Source organism: Lepisosteus oculatus, chromosome 21 (genome assembly GCF_040954835.1).
Source record: "Lepisosteus oculatus isolate fLepOcu1 chromosome 21, fLepOcu1.hap2, whole genome shotgun sequence".
Lineage (NCBI taxonomy): Eukaryota > Metazoa > Chordata > Actinopteri > Semionotiformes > Lepisosteidae > Lepisosteus > Lepisosteus oculatus.
In genome coordinates this window covers 13,727,113-13,742,014 of record NC_090716.1, presented here as the reverse complement: position 1 = coordinate 13,742,014, position 14,902 = coordinate 13,727,113, and the positions used below count along the sequence as shown (strand labels likewise).

The following is a 14,902-nucleotide window of genomic DNA, read 5'->3' as shown; positions in this document are numbered from 1 at the left end:
GAGTATTTAATCGGATTCTGGGGATCTTGCTACTCCCACCAAAATGAGAACATGGCGAGTAAAGATATGCGAAGAATATGGAAAGTGACAGCAGTACAATGTAAGACAGGAGGGTAACCTGCAGGAAACAATGAATGCAATCACTTATGTTCCGCTGCGTAGAGCGATTTCACACGTCCACCGTCTATTCAAATATACTCTGCAATTTACTACATTACTTTTTGTCTACAGGATATTGTACGCTTGAATTTTAATAGGCATTTAAAACACGTGCCATTCAATCAATTTAAGTGCAGAGTGAAGCTGTTTAAGAGAAGAGCATCTGCTCATTTAGTCTCATTTTATGACTTAATAATGTTTTGTGAAAGCATACTTTATTTTGTGAAGGGGAACTTCTTAAAACCACACGTGAAATTAGTACCGTGCAATCATAAGCTGCGAGAGTTGCGTTTTCACGACGCGTTCAGTTCAAACCTAGAAACCAAGGTTTCCTACAGTGTCCCAAGTAAAAGCTGAAAGGAGACGGAGGAGGAAGAAATCCAAAGTGTGATTAGAGACGTAACTTAACACGTGTGAAGTTACAGATCTGAAAACTAAGTAGACAATAACCAGTCTACAGGGTTAATGAGAGTCGCAGAGTTTGAGTTCCGTCTGAGAAAATGTTTAAAAGCGGCTGCAGCTTGTTAAATAAGAGGTCGCGAAACCAGGATAGGAGAAACTGATTTAATGCCCAGGATTTAAAACATGGAGACTGGAAGCAATCCATCCGAATTTACCAACAATTCGACCTCACTCAAAGTAAATAACTTGTCCAACGATTACTGGAATATATTAATAATTACTCTTTGCATTTAAAATACAACTATCCAGCTTCCAGAAGTGCTTGACATGTAGAAAACAACCCACTACTAATTTTTACTTTATAGTGCTAAAGCGACTTTTTTTTAGCGAAGTTTTAGTGCTGCAACAACGCATAAAATGTGGACCAGCAGCTCTGTCGCTTTAATCTCAAATTAACCAGTCGCTGCAATATGACGTAAAAGCCTAGGTGCGCGTAACAGGCTTTTTCTCCAATCAGAGTAGGGGTTTTAGTATGCAAGGTAATAGACGCGACTCTAGTTCAATGATCGCGGAGATCCCGGACCTCAGCATGAGTGACACGGCTTCCGTCCAATGATAGTGGACATTCCGGAACTCACTGAGTGACGCGGTTCTTCTCCAATGGCATCGCGGATATGACGTGAATGACGTTCCTCTTGCCCAATCAGTGCGCGTTTTCTAGCTCATAAGGCGTGGGCGACGTAATAAGACGAGTTATGAGACGAGGGTGACGAAGCTACCACAGGTCCCGGTATTGAGGTTAAATAAAGACACTTTCGAGAAATTTCCACATGGTGGCAGTAGTTACACACGAGTCTATGACACGGAGTGTTAACGTGCTTCTTAATCCTAAAATGGGTTAATTATTTTATCTGACTCCTAACATCATGTTCGTAATGCTAATCGTTCTCTTTGTTTTGTTGTTCTATGAATGTATTTAATGTTGTTTTTGTATTGATATATTGCATGTCATTGGGTCAATTTAAATGAACTTTCTGATTTACTGTAGCACTGCGCACTAAATTGGGGGCTAGTTAGTACTGGAGATCATCTCCAATTCTGAGCTCAACTGCAACGAAAAAACCGTGCGGAACTAAACTGGACAAACAAAGCAGAGCAGTTATACTTGTTTTAATTAGCAAGGACTGCATAGGGCCCTGAATCAGAACGTTTCAATTAATCTGATTTAAAATACATATTTGAAGTAGTTCAGGTCGGTAGCTGCGTCAGCAGGCGTAGTCTGCAAAGGAACAAGTAATAGGTTTATTCCTGCTGAAAAGAGAAGAGAAAACACGACGTTTCGGCTGTGAAGCCTTCTTCAGGTGTGAGGGTAAGTAATTATTACTTTGTCTGTCTTGTGTTTATATATATATATCCCTGACAATTTAATGTTAGACTTTAATTTAAGAACGGCTATTGTGCTAAAATATACCAGATAAGGGTACGTAACTACTAATGCGATACTCGATTGCAATTAGTTATGAAACAAACGAGAACAGTAGCCGAGCTGACCATGTATCGTATTATAGAGACTTTCATTTCCATTGATCGATGATACAGATTCGTACAGAGATCCTCCAGACGAATAAGGAGAACGCTGCTATTCTGGTTTTATGTACAGTATGGGCTACACTTGTGTCTGCAATATTAGGAATGTAAGTTTAAATGCACTTTCAGGAGCTGCATTTGTTGCACTTTATCTAAAAGGCTTTTAATTTATGTTTGTGGATCTTCTCCGTTTAAGATAGCGAGTTAGATAAGTAAGTTACAGGTATGTTGAACAATGACTGACAAAGCCATGTACTGCATATTGCTTACAGCGGATCAGCTAATCGTTTCAAAACCACCAGCTTATGTCCAATAGCGTTAGCAATTTTATTTCTTATATTAGAGCAACAAATTCCAAATGAAAAATATAAATCTCCAGGGGTCCAAGGCCTGGGTGAGATAGGGTGAATTCTCACATGAAGTATGAAGTGAGAGTCTATGTGCATTTCTGGTGTTTCGGTGCATCAGTCCATCGCAGTGCAGACACAGGCACCCACACCAGGACCAGTTCTCCCAAAACCGATTAACCTACCAGTATATCTTTGGGCTGTGGGAGGAAAACGACAGGACCAGAGGAAACCCACACAAACGGGGAGAAAACGCAAGCTCCACACAACTAGAACCCCAGGTGCAGAATTGAACCCGGGGTTCCTACAGTGCAAAGCAGCAACTGTGCCCCCATACAGCCCCACACTCAGCCTTATGATCCAGGCCTAGGATGCTCTTATACAGGAAGGGACCCAGTTCGCATGACGTGTGATGGAAATGATAGGTGTTAGAGCACATATCCGCAGTACTGATCACATACCACCACAAACATGTCCAAAACCTTTGGGATATTCAAAGAGTGGAATGTCTGTCTAAATTGTGACTTGAAGTTCTTTTTGTCTTGTAATAAAACATAATTTTGCACAATAGAAGATGCATATTACATAGTACATGCAAAATAAACCCATATAAAATTAGCCATCAGCCATATCACTCTGCAGCAACGCACTGAAGCTCAGCAGGTGTGAGTCTGGTCAGTACTTGGATGGGAGACCTTATGGGGAAAAAAAAGCTAAGGTTTGCTGCTGGAAGAGGTGTTAGTGGGGCCAGCAGGGGGCCTCACCCTGCAGTCCATGTGGGTCCTAACGCCCCAGTATAGTGACAGGGACACTATACTGTAAAGCAGGCGCCGTCCTGCGGATGTGAAGTAAAACCGAGGTCCTGACTCTCTGTGGTCATAAAAATCCCAGGGTGTTTCTCGAAAAGAGGAGGGGTGTCACCCCGGCGTCCTGGCCAAATTACCCATTGGTCCTTACCAATCATGGCCTCCTAATAATCCCAGTCTGTAAATTGGCTTCATCACTCTGCTCTCCTCCCCACTGAGCTGATGTGTGGGGAGCGTTCTGGCGCACTATGGCTGCCGTCGCATCATCCAGGTGGGGCTGCACACTGGTGGTGGTGGAGGGGAGTCCCCATTACCTGTAAAGCGCTTTGATTGGAGTGTCCAGAAAAGCGCTATATAAGTGTAAGCAATTATTATTAATGAATCGTATACTTTCAATTCCTGTGGGGGAATAAGATTGGCGACTGTGATAATATTCTAAGCATCACCGTTAGAGGTCGCTGTAAGCCTTTTCTTTTCCAAACCGAAAACAAGATCCAAGCGCTGGTGTCTAGCACAAAGAGAAAAGGGATGGATTCACTTTTCTCAAAATCTAAAACGGGTTGAAGCAGTGAAACCCCAGGACAACTGGCCTTGAAACTGTTCATCTCTGTTGAACAAAACTTTCCTTTTTCTTGAGGCGGCTCCGGACTTTGATTTGTTCTGCAGTGTGTGTGTGTCTTCGGGTGATTGTGTGTCTTCTAAAACGAACGTGATAAACGGTTAATAAAGTTTGACTGACCGAGATAGCGGCACTGTAATGTCGAGTCTGGGTTTCGGATAACCTTTGGACCGTATGAAGATGCGATATTACAAGTACGTCTAGAGAGCGAATTAGCGACAGAGTCGTTTGTGGATCGAAGTACAGTAACAGTTCAGTATTGAGGGATTCCCCGAGCAGCGCTTCATGAACAGGATCTTATAGCAACCTCTGCTGAAGTAAACGACTCACACTGTATACACATACAAACTGCATTGTGGTGTACAACTTTAATAGCATGTTTTTATCCGCAGCTCAATAGCAAATTAAATCTCAGCTGCGGCACTGTTCAGGTCCAATTTACATCTCAATACCCCCTCGTCCTGTACAGAAATGGCCAGGTCGATGCTTACTGGTTTTCTGCTCTTTTAACAATAATAAGGGCCTATCCAGCAGATAGGATCGATTGGTTTACGGTCTCGGAAACGAACAGCCTCCGCTAACGGAGGTATTGCACGTGGACTCATGGCTTTAAAAAGTCATCAGTCACCTCTGGCGTATTGAAGCGATAAATGTGGTCAGGCTGTCATTGCGTGGAGAAGTAATCTAATAAAGACAATGCCCATTGCGAGCGATATCCGTAAAGGCGTCTTTTGTGTACTCGTTTCGCTATAATGACTCCAAATTGGCGTGTAGCTGACCGCAAAATGTGTGTGCGACCTGTTTCAGAACTATTCTCCACGTCCACTTGTAAAACTATTGCCCAAGGTGCGTTATTTCGTTATGTTGCCATCGTCTCTTTCCAACTCGGAGAAACTGTTTTGTTGTTGTTGTTGTTGTTGTTGTTGTTGTTGTTGTTGTTGTTGTTGTTGTTGTTGCGTTTAAAACGCTAGACTGAGATGTTAGTTAAAACCCCTGTATTGTCAAGCTCCCAGCCTGCGGGACAGCGGTGATCGTCGGCACTGAAGTTATTCTGGCTGCTCCGGCGGGTTACAATGGAAGTTTAAAGGCAGTTTATCCTTCTGCGGAATGAATTTAGTCTCAATTCTTATTCTTATTCCGCCCCTAAAACAAAGTCAGGTGTACAGGCAAGGAGAACAGAAACCCAGTCAGTTGTTCTGCATATTTACGGTGTTGCTCCGCAGACCGGACCCTGACTGGCTCTATAGACTCTATAGATCTCCTGATCACGATGTGCTGTGTGTGTGAGGGGGTGGAGAACAATTCAGGACCCGTGATTTATACTAACCCCCAATGGATGTTTACCTTAAAATGCATCGTGTTGCCAAGGGAAGGCTACAGCGAGCATTATTCCACACAGGGAGACACGCTTGTGGTTTGTTCCCGTCTCTCCATCAGTAACCTGGAAACCGCAGAGAGCGGCCCTGGTATTTTAGGTTTAAAAAGACGGAAAGAGGGAAGGAGAGGCAGAGGCACTGTGATAATTTGAAGCCCTGCCAGGGGTACATTGTCAAACTCAAAAGACATTCTAAGAAACAAACCATTCACTTTTTTTCCCCCTCTCCTCCTTTCCCCCCGGTCGCTGGCCGTTTGAATCGGCCAATGGGCTGGCGGCTCGGGACATTGGCATGTAAATGAGCACAGCGCGTGCTCCGCGGCCCGTGAAAGCGCCGGATTGTTTATTGAGCTCCCGGAGCCACGCGCCTGGCTCGCGAAGCCGGCGAGCCGAAGAAAGCCCCCCGCGCGGGGCGGGGCCTGCGAGCGGAGCGTGCAAGGGGTGGGGTGCGGACGCGTGTTGAAAAAGAGGAGTGCTGCCAAAGTTTGCCTCAGATCGGCGAGTGGAGTAGGTGCTTTTTTTTTTAAAGGTTGGGATCCAAGTTCCCCCGTGCGCTCCAGCCACACGCCCCACGCGAACGACACGAGAGCAACACCCAGTCAGTTGTGCGGGTTTTTTTTTTTCCTCTCCCCCGCCTCGCTCCGCGCACAGCCCGTCCAGGAGTCGCCCCCCGCTCGCACTGGGAGAGATGGAGAGCAGCACCCTCGCCGCGGCGCCGGTCACGCAAGGTGCGTTCTCCTTCGGGCTGGAGAGCCGCGCCGCGCCGGAGTGCTGCGCCGACCCCCCGGGCAAGAGCCGGGTGCTGAAGAGACAGCGCTCCAGCTCGCCCGAGCTGCTGCGCTGCAAGCGGCGGCTGAGCTTCCACGGGCTGGGCTACACCCTGCCCCAGCAGCAGCCGGCCGCCGTGGCGCGGCGCAACGAGCGCGAGCGCAACCGCGTGAAGCAGGTCAACATGGGCTTCCAGACCCTGCGCCAGCACGTGCCCAACGGCGCGGCCAACAAGAAGATGAGCAAGGTGGAGACGCTGCGCTCGGCGGTCGAGTACATCCGCGCCCTGCAGCAGCTGCTGGACGAGCACGACGCCGTGAGCGCCGCCTTCCAGTGCGGGGTGCCGTCCCCCAGCCTGTCGCACAGCTACTCGGCCGACCCGGGCTCGCCGCACTCCAGCTACTCGTCGGACGAAGGCAGCTACGAGCACCTGAGCTCGGAGGAGCAGGAGCTGCTGGACTTCACCACCTGGTTCGACAGATACTGATCAGGTAAGCGCGGTGCCCGAGCGCCCCCCGACCCCCTTCTCGCTCTTAACTGGGGTCTGTTTCTTGTTTCCATTGCCGACGCCGGTCGCTCATGTATGATTCCTGTCTCCTCTCTTGGCAGCCGGGGAAAGCTGGTCGTCGAGATCAAAAATCAACCGGAGTACCTCTTGTCAGCGTTGCCACGACACGGGAGGAAGGATTTAAAACCCAAAACCCTCTCCGCGGTCCCTCCTGAATGAGCTGGACCGCTGCCGGTTCGCCTGGACACTGTTAACAAGGGGAGAAGATCGGACAGACCCGCGGACTGTTCTGGTTAAAAGAAGTGCAATTATATTTAACGGAGACCATGAAGACTTGGCCCGGCTTCTGCAGAGACGTGTGGCACCGGGACGGCATGGACTCGGACCGGACCGGACCGGTACTGCCACTTGTTCAACAGCTCTCGCACCCACGGGTTCTAACGGGGGGGTGGGGTTAGCGCCACCCGTGTCCTTTCCCCGGTCGTGAAAGTTGCGATTTGAAATTGTTGTACATTTTCTATTCTGTTTGCTATATATCGCGCCGAATTATATGAAGACTTATTTTTGTACAGGAATTCGAAAACGAAAACAAAGTTTCTCGGGAAACACTAACGGTGCCACTTTGTTGCTGGAGATCTGGAGGTTATTAAGATCCAGTCGTCATAGATAGACCTCTATAACACTGTTTAAACTGCTGGACGTCCCTGTGTTGTGTGTTTGTGTGTATATGGTGTGTCTCGAGCTGGTGAAATGGTTAACACTGCCTAAGAATGATTGAAGGGTTTATAATGTAAGGAAGATTTTTATATGTATGTATGCACTTGTGTCGCCATTGTTCCTACTAAAATGTACATATGCAATTTTTTAACAGAGATATCATATTTTATGTAAAAATAGGCTTTATAAATAAAGAATTTTCTATTTATACTAAGTTACTTAGTCGCGACTTTTATTTTACTGGTTCGAAACATTGCATGAAACTTTATGTCCAAACAGACAACATTTTCGTTGACTTTTTGACAGACGTGGTCCAAACGGTGTAGTACCCAATATTAGGATGTGGTCTGATCCCCGAAAGTCTGAATATTGTTCCAGACTCGAGGATCACGGGGTTTGTCAGAAACGACACGAGAGCTGTGTGTTGACATGTGAGATTACTCTAAAACAACCTCTGTACTGCAACTCCTGGACTGCAGCCGGGAGACGCCTCCGTGCGCCCTGAAGTTTCAGTGCCCCCTTGTAAGTCCGTTGCCATAATACCTCTGGCATCCACTCTAGAAAACGACAACTTTGAGATAAAATACATCGCAATAACAGAGAAGTGTCGCTGTCATGTATCCCGAATTTGTCGGAGAGCACGGTACGTTGACTGTGCTCCTGTTTCGACCATCCGCTTGCAGAGCATAATGTTAGCACGACAGGCAAATTAATTCAGCAAAGCAGGAGCGCGTCAGGCCACTGGAGGCACATTCTTCGAGGAGAACTGTTTCACCAACGGTGATTGTTTCTGTGTGCGGACTAAGCCTGCCTCGAACATTGATACACGGTTCTCCTGGATGTCGCTTGTTCTTTGGAAGTCGGTCTTTTGCTAACGCGTCTATTAACAAAGGTGTCGTCGAAAGGTTCAAATGCGCAGCTGTGCCGGGCCCCTGGCCATGTCTGAAAGGGCTGTGCGCCATTACATGCGTTGTGTTTTCATTGCGCACCAGGCAGATTAATATCAGCTTTCCATCTTTCAAGCGACAGATCAGTCCCATTATTCCCCTCTACTGCCCCGGCAGGAAAGAAAAAAGGGGGTATTCGGTTTCTTTCAAAAGGGCCAAATGAAATACGGCTTTGGAGAAATGCTAAGACAATAGCAAAGCTCACAGCTCCTGCTACAGGAATAATATCAATCTAAATAAAACCGATGTGGTAGCTGCTGTCCCCGACTGCGTTGTTGGGGTTGCACACACAGACCTGATCAAAGTGCCCTCTCCTTCGGAATGGGGACCACAACAGCCTTTTGTGAGAGCCATTGTGAGCGCCTTTGCGCCTCATTATGCGTATTCTGTGGGTTCTCTTTTATTGTAAATAAACATCAGCGCCAGGCCCGGCGAGGCAGAAGGAGGCGGCGATCTACACTTCACCTGCAGCGTGAGCTGGCCGATGCGACGGGCCACCGAACCCGAACCCGAGCCCGAACCGTGCCGCGCAGCAAGCGCTGCGGATTCACCGAAGCACCCAGACGAGCTCCATCAGCAGACACAGAAGAAACGTCGGGCGCTTCTTATAGTGCCAGAGAAGGTGTAGGGAAAAAGTGCATTACTTTTCACAGGGATTCTTTCTGCGTTTTATTATTTTTATTGCAATTATTATTGTTGTTGTTTGTTATCGTCAAGGACAACAGCGCATTCCATAAACGTTCACTTTACCAGATCGTGTTCGCTCTGGGGGTACACTAAAAAGATTCTTAAAACATCCAAAGCATACCGTGTTTTGGAGATAATAAAATGTGTAATTATAAGTGGACTTCAGTCATTGAATAGCACGTCATGTGAGCATTTAGTGTTATTCAAGTCCCGACCAGAGTGTGATTTTCCTATATTGTTGCGTGCTGTTTATGTGTTATTTGCAGCGTGTCGATCAGACTCAAGAGTGTTGTTCGTGACATGCTAAATAACTCTTTGGAGACCCAGCTCCAGGCTTAAATTTACCCTCTTATTCTTTGTGCAGGTGGGAGCCACGCGCCTGCAGTCAGTCACAAATATGCATCAAAGCCCATTGGCTGACGGCTCGCGTCCTCCCAGTATATCAGCGCTGTCAGCCGGAGCCAAAATTCAAACAAGTGATTAATGACATCAATTACTCATTTCTTTATGAAAAAAGGCAGCCCCCGATTTAGAAATGTCGATATCCCAGCGCGATTTCTATAGAAAGGGACTCTGGCCGTTTTGTATGCGTGAAAATCTTTTTTTGAGCGTCTTTTATTGTGAAGCGAGGGTGGGCCAGTAAAAAGCGAGTGTACTTCGCATTTGATCTTAAGCGTCTTCAATAATCTCCGAGGGGTCCTTTGGAAACAATTTCGGGCGATTTGGCCGTCGGGATCATATTCAATTCTGCCCATCCAAGGCAGAGTATTCGCTTAAAAAAATCAAATACCGAGTAATCAATCATAGACAGCCCATTTATCTAATGCCTTCTAAATATATTTGGTCTTTGATGTCTAAACTACCCTCTGTGTTTTTCATTGTTGATGTTGCGAGTAAACCCGTTATACAGTGTGAATGGTTGCACAAGTCTGAGGATTACGGCCATAGAAAGGCTAATATGAATAGCACGGTTTAACCCTTTGTCCTATGATATGGTATTACCAGTGGGTGTGTTAGTGTGTGGGTGTTCGTTACACGTTTGATGTGTTTGTGGGCTAAAAGCTAAAACATTTCCAACATTAATTTGAATATGCGTGGTGGGGGCATCTGTGAGATCTATACCGGCGTCGCAATGTTTAATCACGCAATTAATATTTGCTCGTATAAAAAGTACGTTGTCTCTTTCCCAAGCATACTGTAGGAGGTCAAAACATTTCTGTATTCCTTCGTTTTAAACTAGAGGTTCACCCGTGGTCTTAAAGCCTCGTTACATGCATCCACGCAGAAGACGTGGAAAAGAAACCCTGGCAGGTAAGATCACGCTCTCGCTCTGTGCAGCAGCCTGGCTGTCCTGCTCAATTCGCCTTGTTCGGCTGATAGTTCAACGCAATTCTTGTTATGTGCAGAGTGAACTAGATTTACATTTTTTAAAAGAATGTACCGTGTTATATTTACCTGCTCTGTGGTCGCCATGTTTCAGAAGTGTGACGTTAATTTGCGTCGGAAGAGGCTACATCTTAGAAAATCGTCACTACAAGTGTACTGTATTTCACAGGATCGGAGAAGCTGTGTAAACAGAAAGCACATCCATGCTTATGAAACAGCACATTTAAAAGACTATAAAGGAGTTCGGTTCACCAGTGAAAACAGCCCCAAACTGTTGTTCTTTCTGCTCTTGTGTGGCCAGTGAGAATAAGTAAACGTGCTTTGGGATAGGTACTGTGCTTATGTGATATTACACTACTCAGCACCAAATCAGAAGTTTTCATTCAAAATTAATACATTAAAGATGACCCAGCGTTAACTTTGTGACTATTTCCTCATGTTAAATCATAGCGAAAGAGACGATTCTGATATATCACATTGAGGTGGTGGATGTGATTTATTGTCAACTGTTAAAGAACTGTTACGACATCAGTGCGGTTTTACTGGCAGGGTCCTGTACCCAGTTAAATCCTTGTACACCTGCTGGGTAAGTCAAAGGGTAAAGACAAGCCTGAAAGAGTGAAAACAAAGTCTGCTACCACGCATCCTCCCCCAGTGTAAAATAATAAAATCGAACTTTGACTTTCTGTAGGAGTTATCCACACCATATTTAATTTCCAGTGTGTTTTAAGCAACATTCAAATCTATGTTCCTTTTTTTCACATCCAAGCCAGGACAGTGAACATTTTGCAATATGGTCATGTGTGTTCTATCTTGAGCTACAACCTGTCCCAGAAAACAAGACACAGGTAAGACCACATCCTGGATGGGACACCTGTCACAGAGCACACACACACACTCACACACACACCACACAGGGGCACTTTAAAGACACTAGTCAATCCTGCATGTACTGTAGTGTACAGTATGTAACGGATATGCCCCTGCGTATAACAGGGATCTCAGCCGCCTGAGCTGGGGGAGGTCTCCTTTAGCTCAGCTGGCAAGTTCCCTGTTGCGTGACGCCGGAGACCCGGGTTCGAGCCCAGGCAGTGAGGGGCGAACTGGCAGGGCAGGAGTGGCAAGGGCGGGAACCCCCAGAACCGGTACATGTAGTTGGAAGGCATTTGGAAGTCAGAGAAAACATGCAAATTCCACACAGAAGGCACCCCACTCCAGAATCGAACCCAGGACTCAAGAACGAAGAGGCAGCAGCCTCCAGGCTGCCCATTAATAAAATCACTAAGATACAGTCCAGGACCAGTTATTCATAATTGTGTGCAAATAGGAATTCCAATGTACAAGTTTGTATAGCAGTAAACTCCTCTATTCTGTTCTGCATAAATAAGTTAAATGCATTTTTAAAAAACCCTAAGAAATCTTACTTAGCATATCCATTCAATATAAGTATTTATGTGGAAAATACTGTACTCTACTAACCAGGAATATATAGTCTGTTTAGAAGGCAATGATTTCACCAGCCATGTGAAGGTTATTTCTTAAAGCAAGTTTTTTTAAATACCATAAATCCTTCTTTCTCTCCTGCCATGGCAGTGACTTGTCTGAAAAAAAATGGGTTGTTTCCCAATGAATCAGTAAGCCATTTATCTTGGAGCAATCAAAGGCTAGAAGCTGATAAAGGTGATCTCAGTAAACTTTCCTTTTACCTTTGTGGTGGGTGGCGCAGGTGGGTGCGTTTTGTAGCTCTTTCAGCCCTTGACTTATAGATGCATAGAACCCACTAGAATTTGGGACACAAGACGTGTTAGATTCCACAGCTACATAGTAAGTGTCTGGACAGGACAGTCCATGCCCTGCTTCGGTTAGGAGTGTAATGTCATCGGCAGAATGGAGACAGCACAGTGAGGAAGGTACAAGGTACATTAACTGTGGGGCAGGGGGTATAACACATTCAATTAAATAGGTGATAATTTCTCACTACTCCTTCCCAGCCCGTTTTCTGTTCATCCACAGATAAACCAAATCTCCTACTGTCACAGCAATTGGTTTCCACTCTTTGTTCCCAATAGTTCCTGAACTCCCATTTGTCTCAGTGTTGGCTGTAGTGAATGGCTGCTGCCAACAGACAGCAGTGAGCTATCCAGCTCCAGAGTTCACACACTTATCTCATCCCTCTCTTCAAGACCTACTGTAGTACCTGCACTGAAGATACAAGGTAGAACTATTAGATCACATGCACTGCCATTTGTCTTAGATGGCCTGTCATTACAAAGGTTTCCAATGTATTCTATTATGAAACATACATAAACCATGAATAAACTGTTAAAACTCTAGGTTCAGTTCTGGGCGCCTCCACAGATCTGTCAGGACCTATTATAATAATGGAAGTACAGTGGTGCAATGTTGTCACCTTACAGTCCAAAGATTCCCCCCACAGTCCAAAGACATGCTGGTGGGTTAACTGGCCCTAGTGTGAGTGTGTGCATGTTTGTGTCTGTGTGTGCCCCGCTGCGGGCCAGTGTCCTATCCAGGGCATAACCTGCCTTGCACCTGTTACTTTCCAGGATAGAGTGTAATAATTAATAATAATAATGGCTATTGCATAGTGTGAAATAAAACTCATATATACGTTTGTTTCCAGTTAGCAGAGGTCTAGTGTGAGCTCTGCTCCACTGTTCTGAATCGGTGAACTCATCAGACACAGGACCTGAGGTGCACGATGGATGTTCTCTGTGACTGAGGCCCCCAGCTGTGCGCTGGGCCAGGAGGGTCGAGACTGCGGGGGTCAGTGTGGGCTGGTCCCTGCTGCAGCTGCCGCCCGGTTCCTCTGTGCCCAGCGGAGCTCGCTCGGCGACTTCCACGAGCCCCTATCCATCTTGTGCCTTTAAGGAGCGCTGATGAAATTAGTCAAACCAGGAAAATAAATCGCCCTATTTATATGGGGAAAGAGAAGGAAAGGTTTTTGGAAATCCAGTGACACAACCTTGAGAACAAGGGGAGCTGTTAATTTTTAAGCGACCCACCTATGCTGCAGTCTACGAGCCCGGGTTTCTGGCTGAACAATTTGTAATGTATGGAAACCTTTACAGTGCGAGCTGCCTGTCTGAGCAAACACTCCAATCGATGTCATAAGCAGCCTAACCAGAAAGAATAATGATGATGCACTGCAAAGCTGAAAGAACACTCAGTATTACCTGCTACAATTACAGCTTATCAGCCAACATTACGGTTTTATTTTTATCTTTCTAAACTGTCAACTTTCATCTTTCGGGTCAAGGCTTGGTTTAAACCTGCTTCCAAGATAAAGCAGAGTACAGTTAAAACTGTTAACTGACCAAGGTTAAAGGCTGCTGCAAATTGCACTCTGGTCTGAAGCCACCAAAGCAGTAAGAAAAGGATCTGAATTTGTTAAGGTGCTGCTAGATCCAACTGTAAGTAGTACCAGAAATTAGGTCCCAGTGACCTTATACCAAAATCTAGGCAAAAAAGTGATTTTAGCTTTACATTTAGATTCTAATCCTTTCTGTGTGTGTTGTTTTCTGCTGTTGCCAGAAGCAGCAGAATTCAAAAGATGGCAAATTGGAATGGGAATCAATATGAAGGTAATTTTGTCTGCAGCTATTTTATTTGAAAAGAATATTGCACCACTGATTTGCTATACTTACTAAAGCCTCACCCTATAACATTCCCTCTGTAAATGACCTGTTTGAACACAGGGCTGACTTGATCTCTTAAACACCACTTTAGTTGCCTTAAGAAGTCATGACTCTTAAGGATTAATATGAGCTACTATTCTGGAAAGTGCCCATTATGAGCCTACGCCTGAGCTGTATAAAAGAGACACAGTTTCTCATTTTATGTTGTAATATCATCATTTCTGCTATTGTGTCTTTGCCTGCCCCTGTCGCATGTACAAGGTAGTGCAGTGTTTGTGGCTTCTCTGCTTTGTGCTTGGTCTTGCATATACGCTGTTTGAAGTCATAGTTTCCTTTTCACTCTTAATTAACCTAGTGCCCCATTTGTAATGAAGGAGGTGTTCAGACCTACAGTACATGTGGACAATAAATGTGTTAGTAATGTTGGAAGGGAACTGAAACATCGCAAGCATTTTGTTTTGTGCCGTGGGGTCTGCTCCATGGCATAGTTCACCTGATTCAAGGGACAGCGGCTTGATCTGCAGCGATCTATCTGATCTCTGCTGTCGTGTTTGTATCTATCTCCCCAGCTTCCAGTCTTCAGTGTAGTCTAGCTCAGAATGGGGCCTGGACGTTTCACACAAGGTCAGATGCTGAATATGTTAGAGGGTTCCAGCCCATGTCCTGGAGAGATTCAGTTCAAAGAGTCTTCTCGTTCACACCTTTGTCTTCTTTTTTCAAAGGTAGCAGTCACACTGTGGGTTGCTGACTGATTAAACAAAGTAATTTGTTCAGTTAAGAGTTTTTGAGAGTTGCAGGGTATCTTTGCTCTAGAAGATCTCTAAAGCACTCATTTAACAAACCACCTGTTATACTGATCACAGTTCTTTACAACTGCTGCCTTAAAATCTTCCTGATCCTTTTCTCCAGGACCAGGGACGGAGATCCTTCCTCAATTG

At 45.5% G+C, this 14,902-nt stretch overlaps 1 protein-coding gene and 1 long non-coding RNA gene across 5 annotated transcripts in view; both read left to right on the top strand.

Moving 5' to 3' along the window:
• Positions 1–953: 953 nt before the first annotated feature.
• LOC138224422 (uncharacterized) overlaps positions 954–14,902 on the top strand; it is a 118,170-nt gene continuing 104,221 nt past the window's right edge. For all 4 annotated transcript variants that reach the window (XR_011182912.1, XR_011182911.1, XR_011182913.1 and 1 more), the window contains exon 1: positions 954–1,930. This is a non-coding gene — a long non-coding RNA (uncharacterized lncRNA). The remainder of the gene's footprint in view (positions 1,931–14,902) is intronic.
• Positions 4,858–7,502, top strand: ascl1b (achaete-scute family bHLH transcription factor 1b). Its single transcript, XM_015338240.2, has 2 exons — positions 4,858–6,554; positions 6,673–7,502. The coding sequence occupies exon 1, from the start codon at positions 5,984–5,986 to the stop codon at positions 6,548–6,550; it is 567 nt and encodes a 188-aa protein (XP_015193726.1). The 5' UTR covers positions 4,858–5,983; the 3' UTR covers positions 6,551–6,554; positions 6,673–7,502.

Excerpts from the sequence above, each read along its gene's own strand:
- ascl1b (XM_015338240.2), top strand. The coding sequence starts at position 5,984 with ATGGAGAGCAGCACCCTCGCCGCGGCGCCGGTCACGCAAGGTGCGTTC.